This window comes from Malaclemys terrapin, chromosome 4, assembly GCF_027887155.1.
Source record: "Malaclemys terrapin pileata isolate rMalTer1 chromosome 4, rMalTer1.hap1, whole genome shotgun sequence".
NCBI lineage: Eukaryota > Metazoa > Chordata > Testudines > Emydidae > Malaclemys > Malaclemys terrapin.
This window is the reverse complement of record NC_071508.1, coordinates 104,033,443-104,047,638: the sequence shown is the minus strand read 5'-3', so window position 1 is coordinate 104,047,638 and position 14,196 is coordinate 104,033,443. Positions and strand designations below refer to the sequence as shown.

General features: G+C 39.7%; 1 protein-coding gene across 1 annotated transcript in view; it reads right to left on the bottom strand.

Annotated features, from left to right (window-relative positions):
• Positions 1-909: 909 nt before the first annotated feature.
• The window catches only part of COCH (cochlin), a 35,825-nt gene continuing 22,538 nt past the window's right edge, over positions 910-14,196 (bottom strand). Inside the window, exons 6-12 of the mRNA XM_054026576.1 lie at positions 14,116-14,178; positions 11,704-11,748; positions 11,471-11,618; positions 8,686-8,789; positions 6,299-6,525; positions 4,634-5,150; positions 910-2,986 (exon numbers count right to left, since the gene is read on the bottom strand). Coding sequence (XP_053882551.1) covers positions 2,811-2,986; positions 4,634-5,150; positions 6,299-6,525; positions 8,686-8,789; positions 11,471-11,618; positions 11,704-11,748; positions 14,116-14,178 — 1,280 coding nt within the window. The 3' untranslated portion in view covers positions 910-2,810. The remainder of the gene's footprint in view (positions 2,987-4,633; positions 5,151-6,298; positions 6,526-8,685; positions 8,790-11,470; positions 11,619-11,703; positions 11,749-14,115; positions 14,179-14,196) is intronic.

The window sequence follows — 14,196 nt, the reverse complement described above, 5'->3', positions numbered from 1 at the left end:
TACTGTGCCTTCTCGTGTGTCTGCTATTGCTGCAACATGCTCTTCTTATGACAGCATTTTGTACACAGAAAGAGCATCCTTTCTCCCTAACATCTCCCTTTTGACCTCACACCTGGTCAAGCAGTAATTCTGCCCACATTTTGCGCCTACAGCATATAGTAGTTGTGCTCACAACTTTTCCCCTACATGTAAATTTTAGTGGGATGGGGTTAAGAATTTTTGTGCACAGTAGTTCCTGAGTTTACAGTGATTGGGTTGTACTAAGAGTGCAATCTGTCCTCATTGGCTGCATCAACACTTAAAAGTTTAGCAATTCTCCCACTGCTGGCTAGCACCAGTGCAATTCCGCTGGTGCTAAGAGCACCAGTGTAGAAAGGCTACAAGCATTTCTTGTTTTGACTTGTTCAGTGCAAGCGTAGACAACAGTGATAAACACACTCCCAGTAGGAGCACTAGTATAGACAATTGCTAGTATTTGTGGAATTGCACAAGCATTAGAATAATGGTGAGATAACAGCTAAGTTTTTTTCTAGGGTGGAGAAGGTCATATGCACAACTGGCCACATTTTGTACCTTTTTAGACATTAACAATGAAATATTTCATTATTTTAAAGATCCAAACTTGACCTGTTTGTATTCAAAGGCTGTATCTGTGAAAAGCTCTGTGGTTGTCCCTTCAACAACAATAAACAGAAAAAAATTGTGCGCCACAGAACTTGTGAATTCACTAACTGGTGAGTGTGTTTGTATTCAGTTGTTTACATTTACCATCAGATTTAGCATGGAACATTGTTATTTTGGTATTAGTAGACTCAATAATCATGGACAGATGTATAACTAGTATCCTTTCCTTTCATTTTGGGGTTTTTTAATGCAATTCAATAATTAAAAACAATACTGATACTTGCATTCTTTATTATGTTTGCTTTATTGATGTATTCAGAATGTATTATGGGGGTTCAACGTGGAATGGTTTTTGCATTACTGAATATTAAAATAGCTAGCTGCAATCTCAGTCTAAAAGTTTACTTGCTGTAGGTGTATTTTCATATCAAAAGAGAAAGCTAAAATGTTTATAGTTTGCACAATGCTGATATTTTACTTTGAATACCTGGATGATTTATACAGGAATACCTGAATACTGTATATCTATAAACATATACAAAATTAAGAATAACAATTAATAGAAAAATACAAGGCATCCTTGCCATTCATGTTTACTGTAATATATAGCCAGTCATAAGTTATTAAAAATATACACTACAAAAAGCCTGATAAATATGACCCTTTCTGTACCATTCGTAACTGTTTAGTATTTTACAACCAACAGCACAAAATGAGAAAAATGAAAGAAACCCCAGATTGATAGTTGAACAGGAAAGTGCTGTGGTTGGTAACAAAAGCTTATAAAACAGGTTATAAAAAAATATTTGGGTCAGAATGTATTGTCCACTTCAGATGCTTGATATATAATAATTCATTGTAAGGTATTTAATTTTAATCACATACATATATGGGTGCTAATATGGACAAAATCAAATGGAAGAGAGATTTTTCAAAAGCTGTTTTTCATATTTTAAAAACAATATGAGGGTTTAAATCTGTTTTAAATGGCTTCATAAACAATTGTTCCACCTGCTGGCTATGGTATACTCTATCTTTCTTTCTTCCTACTTACCTCCCCTCCACCTGTTTGAGTAACTCACTATAGACAAGTTAAGGTTGGTGATCTGAGCTCATTTTGGATGTCAGTCTGCATGCCCTCAATTCCAACTGAAGGCTCTAATCTAGTCTCTATGGCCCTACCTGGAACTTTGACTTTTTACAAATGTAAATGACTAGACAATGTAAAACACTACTAAATAAGTATGGTAGCATTTTACTCCCACATGTAAATGACTACCCAATGTGCAAGGCAGTGGAGAAAATCAGACCCATTGAATTTACTGGGAATTTTGCCATTGACTTTAATAGGAATAGGAAGACCGTTTAGCCCAAGGCCCAGATGGTCAAAGCTATTTAGGCATCTATCTCCCATTGAAATTGATGGGAATTAGGTGTCTAAATACCTTTTGAGGATCTAGGCCTAAACACTTGATAGGATTGCTCCTTGGGAGCTGGTGAAAGTGGCCAGGTATTCTTTTGAAAACAGATCTACTAGCCAAATTAGAGTGTCATTTGCTGTAGAAGGCTCTCATCCAATAGAACAAGACTCTTTTGCTTTATTCTGACACACATCCTCTTACAAACCACCCATTGTAATAATAGCTAAAGTAGCTGTTGCACAAATGGAACACTGAAAACATTTCTGTGAAAACTACGTGTTCCCAATCTTGTCTTTTCATCACAATAGTGAGAGCGCCTTCTGGAATAAATCAAGAAACTTAAACTGTATATTTTGAATACAAGGTGTTAGATAGCTAAAAGTATATTAATTTTCATGTGTAAGGAGACATTCAGTAAATGACAGCCCACAAACGTAGGAGCTAAGTTACCTTGTATTTTTTGTATATACATACAGCTGATATCTGGTACCTTAAGTGTAATGTATGCTTAACTTTAAATATAAATTGAGGGCTGTTAATAAACATTTAAAATAGCTTTTGGCAAAATCCTGCAGTCCCTAATCAAGCAAAACTTGCAATGTCGTCACTGGAAGCTTTTATTTGAGTTTAGAAAGCAGAGTGCGATTCTTTGTATCTTATCCCAAGACTTTGACTGTGTATTAAAAGAATGGGATATTTGCACTGTAGAGAGACCTTCCCAGCTTTCTTGATTAAGTTTCCACAAAGTGACCAACAGCCTTTCCTTTACTGTTTAGAGTTCAAGAAATCTCTACAAATGCCTCTAACAACATCAGGAACAATCTGCTCCAGTCCTGTGAACTCTCTTGTGAAGAAATTGTGCGACTCTCTTGGTTCAGAGGCCATGTCTTTCAGATCATCCAGTGGTGCCCAGGCAACACCAATAGAGAAGACTGTAATACCTATAGTGTTGTTAAAAAAAAAAAACAAAAAAAAAAAAAACACACATGTAAGCCCAAGAAGTTTGTAGATAGAAGGAAAACAGCTCTCCAGATTTACATTTACTGAATTAATTTGGACCACAAAAAAAAAAAAAAAAAAAAAAGCAATATATGCAGCTGGCCAAAGACAATGGGACTCTTACCACTAGACTTCAGCAGGAGCAACATTGGGTCCTAAATATTTGGAACCAGAGGAGGTTTTCTTCTTTCACTTAAACAAGTTTACAGTAAGAAGCATGGGGCAACTTATAAGGCAAGCATTTTAGATACTTTATAATACTGCCTATGAAAGAAGTAGTGATGTCATTAAACTTTGATAGGACACACGGAATGGAAGTCTGATCTATTGTGTACTAGATACCAATTTCATAACTGAAAGATTTTCTGAACAATAGGACTGAATCATTGTGCTCAGTCAGTTCTCTCGAGTGACAGTAGTTCAGGGAGGCTTTTTAGCCAAACCACCTTCCCCCCCCCAGTAGATGATGATGGTAGAAGTCAAGTTTAATACCATACTGGCTATGCCTCAAGCTTGAGCTGATAGGATTTTTTTTCTTTCAGATTTTCAATTTGTAATAACCTGCTTTTACTTACATATGTAAATTTACAACATTTATACTGCACATAATGAGACAGGAAAATAGCTAAAGAGCAATGACTAGAAAAAGACCAAGACATTGCATCTGTAGTTTTGGTGAGTAGAGGGCAAGAAATTTTCCAGTCTGAAAACAGGATATTTGGTTCATAAACTGTAATGTCAACTGATTCAGATAATTTTCTTTAAAAGCGTCATATACAATTATTTAAAATGAGTGGGGTTGTTTGGTGTTTAGAGCAGAGGACAGGGAATGGAGAAATCTAGTTTCTATTTCTAGCTCTGTGACCTGTAGAAAACCATTTAACCTCAGCTAGCATCTTTGTAAAATGGAGTTAATGTTATGCTGAAAAGTGCTAGTAATTGCTAGTAAAAGACAGCCAGTGGGTGTGCCATGCATTCTTTCAGATTCAATCAAGCTCCTTCATGTATTGAAAACAGCTGCAGACAGTGGAGGTGATGGCCCAAGGCAATAGGTTGTGTGGCCGGCCAGAGCTAATGCAGATAGCTAAACAGGAGTTTTTCTGGTTACAAGCACAGTGGTAGGATATTGTTTGTAGACTGTGGGTGCTGGAAGCAGAAAGCCTGGAAAGGAGGTGAGTGTATGACCCGGAGAGGAAGCAGAGGACAGAGCTTCTTGGGCACAGAACTTGCTGGAGTGGCAGAGTTGCGGGTTTCTGAGTAAGGAAGTTGCCTGCTGCTTTTTGTTGCTACTATGATCAGGGAAACAAGCCTTTGTGTGCCTATTTTATAAATAAACACGATTGTACAAGAAAGCACCCAACTCATGTCACTGATTTCTCACCCTAGCAACCAACCTTGCAAGGTCCTGAATTGTGGCAAACTGTTTGGGCCAAAGGGGCAACAACACTTTACTAGCTCACTGGGGTAAAATGAGATTTAATTAATATCTACAAAGTTCTTTGAGTCCTTCCCCCCACCCCAGTGAAAGACACTACAGGCGTGTGAAATATTGACCTCCAGTTTCTTTTGTTGTGTCTCAATCATTTTACCTGCTTTGTGTGCCGCAGCAGCAGGACCTCTAACATCATCATAAGACTGACCATCAGTCAAAACAACAAGGAAATTTTTGTTGGGTCCATCTCTCACAGGTCCAAACAGGTTTCTGGTTGTGAAAGAAATGGCATCACCAGTAGCGGTACCACCACTCATGTAACGAATGCCCCGCACAGCAGAGAGAACCTTGTCCTTTGTGGTATAGTCGGTGAAGCTGAACTCCATACGCTGATCATAGGTGAACTGCACGGCTGCAATTTTGGAACCGATATCAGAGATCTCAAAGGCTTTGGCAACATTACTGATGAATTCAAGCACGAGGCGGAAGTTGCTGTCTCCAACACTGCTAGAGCCATCTATCAGAAAAGCTATATTGACAGAGTTGTAGCAAGTTTTGCTACACAGCATCTGCTCATGAGAACACAATTTTTGGACAAGAGGTTTTACGTATTTGGTAGTACCAAACCAGGTGGGTATATGGTAAGAGAAGAAGCCATTGTTTCGGCAGACGGCCTGTTAAAAAAACAAAACATGCATACAAAGATTTCTGTTGAATGTACTATTAAAGATGTATATAAATCATTTTAATTTAATAGTTTAATAGGAATCTAGGGTCTTATTTACCCCCAGCCCCCTCCCTCCCCGAAATGCTGACCACCTGGAACTCCAGTTGAAGTTAATGTTTACAAGGAGTAATGGTCTCAAGTTGCAGTGGGGGAGGTTTAGGTTGGATATTAGGAAAAACTTTTTCACTAGGTGGGTGGTGAAGCACTGGAATGGGTTACCTAGGGAGGTGGTGGAATCTCCTTCCTTAGAGGTTTTTAGGGCCCCGCTTGACAAAGCCCTGGCTGGGATGATTTAGTTGGGGATTGGTCCTGCTTTGAGCAGGGGGTTGGACTAGATGACCTCTTGAGGTCCCTTCCAACCCTGCTATTCTATGATTCTAATGGGAGCTGTAGATGCTGATCCTCTCTAAGAATTAGCAGTACTCCTAAAAAGATGAAGGATAAAAGCTGGAAATTCTAATTATGCATTTTAAATCTTGAACCAAAGAGACAAAGGGCATACAAGTATATAAAGAATGGAGGATTTTAGATTTTGCTTCAAAGTATAATTACCTAATTTTCTGTGATGGCTTCTAATTTTGCAAATACAATTTTGTATATACGGTTAATTGTAGATACAAACATGTAGTCAGATGTCTGCATGAAATCACAAATCAGGTAAGTATCTAGTTACTATTATTTATGCTAGTGAGCAAGGATGGGCATAAAATTGTGGGAGGCAAAACCGTGCCCACTAAATGAGTAGAAAACCTGGCTCTAAATAACTTCATTTTTAAATGGCCTTTTCAACATTTATGGAGGAGTCTCATATAATTTAATGGTTTAAAACCAAGAGGGCTATACAAAAATTACAGCAAAAACCTTTAGAATATAATAGTGATATTATTCCTACAGAGTGCTTAAACCATCCTTTAGAATTTTATATCTGGGATATAATTCACTTATTGTACAAGATGGTTGACAAACTCTTTTAAAAACTCTATTACATATGTATGACTTTTTCATTTGGAGTTCAGGCTGGAGGAAACTTAGTCATTTGAAATGTGTAATACCCATAAGTGAAGAGTAAATTACATTGAGGATATTCTCTCATACCTTGTCAACAAAACCAACATCTTGAACCATTCCCTGTTCCTCAGTTGTGGGTCTTGCTACAGACACAATGAATACATTAATGCCAAATTCTCTGGCCACTATTCCAGCTTCTTCTATATCATCGGAGGGCCAGCCATCTATGAAAACTACGACGATCTTAGGAATCCCTCTGCGTACTCCATTTTCCAGAGAGAAGAATCTCTGAGCTGTGTGTTTCAAGGCTTTTCCTAGTTTTGAACAGGAAAAGGAGAATCTGAAGAAGCTATTTCACAACTGGGTAATTGGGTTTCTGTACCAGTTGAGTAGTACTGGATGTAACCCTTTCTAAAGCAGGTAAAGATTGTTCATACTGAGGAGAAGACCAGATACTGGGAATGCCATCTCTCCTCAGAGAAATTTAAAAACATCTGGTGGAAAGATTTAATAGATCTGTAGGATACGTAATTTTAGTTAATCAGACAGAACTTTCCTGGCTATACTGCCAGGATTATAAATTAAAGGATTTTTAAACATTTTGAATTGTTTCTTTCACACTAACTTGATAGGGAGAGTAACACACAAACATGAGTACTATGATCTTCAAAACAATAAACCAAAGTAGAAACATCCCTATTCTAGCTCCAGGATAATTTCCATTACACTGGTTGGAGGTGGGGTTGCCAACTTTGTACTATTTAAAAAACGGACACTCCAGCGGGAGTGCTGGAACCTCCCCTTCCCCCTGAGGGCCTGTCCCTTCCTTTCCCCCCTAGTCCTCACTGCTGCCCCAAACTCTTTCCCCACTGCCCCTCTCCTGTCCTGCCTCTTTCCCCTGAAGCCCTTCCCCCCCCCCCCCCGTTAGTTCCTCTTTTCCCCTTCTGTCGGTCACTCACTGCTTTTCCCCTTTCCCCTGCTCTCTGTGTAGGTCGGGAGGGACTCGCCTGCAGAACTAGGGCTGGGAGCTGCAGCTGCCCGATGCCAGTAGGAGGTGGCCCTGGTTGAGTAGGGGCTGACATGGGTGATGACTTGGTGCCTCTCCCACCTGCAATAACCGGACTTTGGGTGTCCAGTCAGTAGATCTGACTGGACACCATCAGGTCCCCTTTTTTATTGGACTTTCTGGTCATAAACTGGAGACCTGGCCACCCTCATTGGAGGACTTAGATTTTCCTAAAATGTAGAATTTTCAAAAGGACCTTGGAAGACTGAGACACAAATTCCTCTCAGTTGGAGTGTAAATCTGGAGTTAGTCCACTGATATATATGATGTTACTGTGGATTTATCCCGGTGTAATAGCAAAATTTTCTCTTGGGAACTCCAGATAACACAGACCTTTATGCGTAGGTCTAGTCAGCCCTATGGAAATAAATACTCCAAGGAAGCTCACTTGAAGTGGAAGGGTGAAACTGAGGTAGTTGTGGAAGTAGAGTTTAACTCTTACTGGAACAGTTCCGACCCCGCATTTCCCCCCCCCCCCCCCCTCAAAAAAATTGTTCCGTGACTAGAGCCCTGCGCGGATATAAATTTATACCTACAGATGCAGATATCCGTGGATAGAAATCAGTATCTGCTGAACCGCAGGGCTCTCCCAGGAACTAAAGTGGTGAAAAGAGCAGAATGTGTGGCTGCCACTCCTGAGAGCCCACATCAGCAGCTCCTCCGGCATGGCTGTACCGCCCCCAGCCCTGTACTCTGGCAGGGCTGTACAGACCCCAGACAGGAGAAGCAGTTGTGTAGAAGGGCTGGGGGCAGTACAGCCATTCCAGAGGAGCTGCTGGTGAGGGGCGCTGGCTCCTGGGAGCAATGGCCCCATGTTCTGCTCCTTTCACTGCTGCGGTTCCCAGGAGAGCCCTGTGGTTCAGCAGATACCAATTTCTTTTTGCAGATATCTGCATCTGTGGGTATAAATTTGTATCCACGCAAGGCTCTACAATTCATTCTTGAAAATGTCTTTCTTGTATGTTGTACTGGGATAAATATCTTAATGGTATAGCATACCTGACTGTACTGGCTTACTAGCACCACTGAACTGAGGGCACTGTTCTACTTTGCTTCATGACTTATTGTGTATATATTTGAGATATTCTACTTCTTCCTCTCATATTCCATTTCCCTTCAGAAACATTTACTTTTTTTTTAATATGCTCTGATTACCCCAGACAGTCTGCAAGTCGTTCTACTATAAATGATGCATATTTGTTTCAGGAAACAAAGCTGTTCCCTGGAAACAAATCCGTGACTCTTTAAACAGTGGAAATTACTATCACATTTGTATTGTGGTGCAATGTTATGTGGAACTTCACTGAATTTAGGACAGGCCAACATTTTAATACAAAACAAAGTGACAACAATAACATTCTTTGGTACAATTAGTTCTTATCCTGTCTCTGATCAGATTTGTACTCACCCGTATTGGAGTTGCCTCCTCTGAAGCCAATTTCCTTTATGGCAAACAAAACATCTTTTGCTGCAGTAAAGTTTTTCAGATAAAATTCAGTTTTTGGATGCTCACTATGTGAAAAATAAAACAAGCAGTTAAAAAGCAGACATATATGACCAATCTTAAAATAGAAATGAAATGCCCTTTACCCTGCTTAAGGGCAGAATCCAGGATTCTGAGTTTTGTCAGCAATAGTTGATGATAATTCTTAAACAGAGTAGGGACCTTTACTCTTTGCAGTGTCTGTGATTATCTCAAAGACCGCAGAAGGAATCAAATTCAGAACAGAGGTCTTGGCAGGTAAGGAGGGAATGATTTTTGTTAATTTTAAAATGTATTCATTTGCTGTTTTTTGTATACTGTTATAAGGACAAATTTTGCTCTCAGTTATACCTCTTGTAAATGGAACTACTTTTGAGTCACATTGGAGTAAGTCAGAAATGAATTTGGCCAATTTTTCTATTGTTGAATTTGGATCTTAAACATTTCCTAAATATATTTTATTTTTTTAAATTTTCTTTTAAATTAAAATAGTTTGAGTAATGTAATTCGTATGGATTTTAGATGTACTAGCTAATTACTCTTTATTAAAAAAAGGAAAATTTTAGCTGCAATGAATTTCACCCTCTGACTCCTAATTTTAGGGCAAACAAAACACTAAATTAAAAACTAGTTGTCATGTGAACTGTAAGAAGTACATTTGGTCTAACTTGCAGTTGAAAAGGACAATTGTTATGAAGTCAAGGTCCTGATGTAACATCAGATGGACCCCTCTGCCTATGCAGAGTTGGATCTGCACAAGTGGATCCCAGTGCATGACGAGGACCAAACACTGCTTTTTTTTGTTAGTTTTTTTGTTTTAAGATATGAGGATCATTGGAGGGCAATTGCCATGATCCATTCCAATTAACGGCTTGATTCTTCAAGGTACTCAACTCCAGCTGACTAGCCCCCAAGACAGCCATATTTGCCCACTAGATAATTACTCCACTTTTTGGGATTAATTCTCCTCTCATCCTATCTTCAGTATTCCGTCCACTCATTACATAAGACTTTCTCCAAGCCTTTCGGTTCAAATAGTTGTTTTGGCTATTTATAAATTTCCTGACAAATCCCATGGTTTGGAAAGACAATTATTACAAATAAATGAAGCCAAACAATAATAATTCTCCAGGAAGCAAAGTCTTCTTTGCTAATGTGGCCAGCAAGTAATGTTGCAACAATTTTCTTTTAAACTGAACTGGAAAAGCTGACATGGTAGTTGATGATCATCTTGATAAAATTAAATTCAATTTTCCCCCCAGAAATTTTTGGATCCTTTTGTTCAGTATCTATTTTAATAATGTTTAGTATCTTTTTTTGCACAACATTCACACAATATCTGTGATTGTTTCTTGTTACCTATAATTTAATACAGGTTTCTTGATGAAAGATGTGGGAGAGACCTCACTTTTTAATCCACCAGATATTTCCATTTTTAGAAGAAACTTCCTTTAGACCAGAAGCAATTGCCAAAGTGGCTGGGCTCTGGAAAATAGTCATGTCACAAAACCAGCTGCCCAGGACTTAAATCAAGCTAATCTGCAAACAAAATTGTGGGGGGTGTTTTTAAAGAAAAAAAAAAAGGGCATTAGGCTATTGGGCTGGCCGCTCTAGTGCCTGACAGTTTTATGCTATAAGCCATAATACAACCCAATGTTGTCTTTTTTTTTTCTTTTTCTTTTTTCAATTTTCATTAACACGTTTGGAAGTATCCGTTGCGATAAGCTGATCAAGGATATTCCATTTTTGTGTGGTACTAAAAATTACTGACCATAATATCAAAAATAGCCAAATTTTAGAACCCCCACTCTGCTGAGCTCTTCCTCATCTTTTTTTTTAATTTATTTTTTATTTATTTATTTTTTTATTAAGATGAGATACATGACTGTGAATGGTGCTGGCAGCCCTGGAGGCCCAAGTCCTCTCTCCACAGATCAAGGACAGGGCAGGCAGCAAGACAACCTTCTCTCATCCTTCCACATCAACTCACCTCAAAACTAACATAAAGGAACGCTTGCTGGAGATGAGAGGATAGTTTGTTTTCTATGCCCAGGCACTCATTGTGGTTGTCAATTAGTCCCAGTTGTGTTTTTGTGTACTGGACACCAGTCCAATCTGAACTGGACTGAAACCACAAACACACTTAATATAGATGAAACAACTACCATGAAGTGGTTCAAACTGGCATTCACTATGTACCATTATTGGGGTTGGGTATGAACTAGGGACTTGGAAAAGAAAGGCTCTATGTCCCACTATCATTGTCCTAGCCCAAGTAGTACCCAGCCTGAGGTCTGTGGAACTTGCTGATAGTATGCATAGACCTGCCTGGTAGCATGGTGCTGGCTCTACTCCTTGTTTTCCGCTGCTAACTCATATAAAAAAAAGTGTAATACTTTCTTAATATTGTTCCTGTTGTCATGGGGATACTACTGGATCATCAGTAGAAAGGGAGGTATCTGTAAGACTTGCTGTCTCTTAACAATGTAGTTCACACTAGGAAAATCTTTAGCAACCCCTGTCCTAAACAATCCAGTCCCCCGTAATACATTGATTTTAGTTGGATGTCTCAACTACAACCGTTCCTAAGCAGAATGTTATAACTTATACTACTCAAGTAGTGGTCTGTTGAATACAATATTTTTATATGCTTCAGCTTTCTCATTTTAATAACTCAATTTCTAGAGTTTTCTTATAATGGTGTAGATACCTGGCTTGCACAACTCCCACATGTGGTCCTTCAGTTCCAATTCTCAGCATCACAGCGACTTTCCCAACAAAGTTCTTCTGCAAATTAAATCTACGCTGGCCAATATTGTAGCTTCCATCAATCAGAAAAGCAATATCCGCTTTACAGTCTGTGAACACCCAAGATAATTAGATTAATTGAAAGTCAAATAAACAGGAATTTGCTTTGCATGAGTTAGCTATGTGAATTCCTACCTTTGTTCCCAACCGTTTTCTCAAGAAGTTTCTTAAGTCGTTTACCTAAAATGTAGGAAACAGCAGGATTATGTAGGGAACAACAGGCTCAATAGCATAAACTGAAGCTAGAAGAGGCAAGACATTAAAGGCTAGGTCCTAACCTTGCCATCTGTCGTGTGTAAGAGGTGGCACATACGTGTGCCTTCCTAGGGGCATTCGGAAAATTGTGATTCCAGCCCCGCTTTCCCCCTCATCCTTTTTTCATGGTGTGTCTCAACTCCCCTTTATGCACTTGGCCAGCTACTTGGCTAGGGGTTGAGGTGGACAGGGGGAAGCAGAGTCAGGGCTACTCCCAGTGGAGAGTAGCAAGTGAATAACCCACTCTCCTCCCCACAACCAGACTCATAGTCTCTCTTGCACAACCAAATTCTGTGACACTCTAGCTCTGAAGAAGTTTAGGAGAAAGGTCTTAACGCAGAGTAATATGTAGGACAGATTCTGCCAGAGGCAACAACTGCAACTGTGAAGATATTTTAAAAAAGAAAGCTAAGCTCTCAGAAGAAACTTTGCATGGCATGAATGTTAGACAGGTTGGTAGTTCAGTGGTATTCCATCCACCAAATGTTAATATGGGGCCAATTGTAGCTTTGCAATTGCCCCATATGTGGGACAGTACGTACCTGTACTGCCCCAAGAGCAAAACAGGACTCAAATTCAGTTATGTGCTTCCTAGTTTTCCCTGCCTTCAGGAAAGATATACCTTGCACAGGATCTATACCAGGTGCAGCACGCTTTCCCCAGCATGCTGGTGCAATTACACTAGTTAGTATGTCTGGGGGGCGGGGAAGAGGAGACAAGACTCTGTCCATTCCCCCATCCCTTCTTGCCAACTGATGCAGGAGGGGTGTAGTGCCCCTGCAGTGGCTGCTTCTCCTTTTGTGCTTCCACCCACAGCACAGGTAGCTGGAGCATTGGAGTAAGGTGTACCTTATACTGTCTTACCCTCCTGTATGGTCCTGAAGGACCAGCTACAATCTGGCCCTCTGTTATTAACATGTCACTCACCATGACAGAGAAAAATATTGTTACTGCTTCATCTCTGCAAAAAACAATTTAAAGCAAGGTCCTTTGTCTTTGCCACTCTGTGAATATAAGACTCAAGTTATGGTAACATGAAGTAACAATATTTAGTTGTAGCACAACAGAAAATTGATACTGCTGCTTCCATGACCTGGAGAGGAAGAAGTGAAGAGAGAGGAGTTGCTGTAGGAGGCAAGAGGGATTCATGGTTGCTAGCAACTCAGCTTGGTAAAGAGTTTACTTTGATTTTCACCAAACCCTTTATGTATGTGTGCTGCTAACAATTATCATGAGGGGCATGATGGACTGGGGATTAGATGTCTTCAAAGCAAGGATTGATTCTTTGACCAGTGAAAATCCTGACAAGGAATTACACCCTTTAGCTACACCCAAAAGCACATTCACACAAGACTGCCCATCTTTTTTCTGGCTCTGTCCGTTACCCATGTATCAACTCCAACTCCAATATTGTGCCAGAATTGTTCCTTACTTTCCTGACTTTGACCAAAATCATGGCTGCAGCTGTTAGTTCTTTAAAGTGCAGTAGCTGAACTACAAACACATGTCTGAGTGTAAAATTTGGTGGGGAAATGCAGGCACTTAATTTTTGTTATTCATCTTTGTTTTTCAGAAATACACAGGCTCAAATACTGGTAAAGTTATGGCAGCCTTAAACCTGTGGTAGTGAGCATCAGTGGCTCCCCCTGACAGGCAAACATGGAAGAATGAAAACCATTTCTATAGCTTTGTCAGCTGGCATCTGAGCAGTTATGGGATCATATTGACTTTGAATACAATGTGTAATAAGAATGACTTGGTATTGACTTATTTCCTTTCAATGTTTCTACATCTGAGCTGATCATGACTGACTACAACTGCATGAATGACAAGAATTCTCCAGTCTATCCTTGACAGTGCACCCATCACCATGATCTGAGGATCTAAACTTCACCAATACACTGAGTCAGACAGACAACTCTCTCTCAAATTCCCTCTCTAAAAAGGAATGCATTCGCCTCATTTTCATCTCCACCACTTGATGGAAATGAAAAAGCCCCTGAGCACACAACAGGTTTCCTTCTTGAGTTATCTTTGTGACTCCACTGTGTTCACTCAAGTTTCTGCTAGTTTACATCAGCATAACTGAGATTGCAATCAGCCCCATAGATTACAAATGCTACCTGATATTGCCTGTTAAGTATATTGGGTAAAAAGTGTAACTTTATTCAAAAGATGAGTTGATCCTATGAGTCTTGCCCTATCAGGCAGCCATTCACACATGAGGGTACATTTCGCTTATAGTGTGGAAGGCTTCCCTTGGGAAGATCATCTATTAGAAATGTTTCAAACCTGTGGAGGGGCGTGCTGTTGATAGTGGTCGTCCAATTGCTTCAAGTGCTCCACTCTTGGTCCCTGTGTAATATTGAAAAG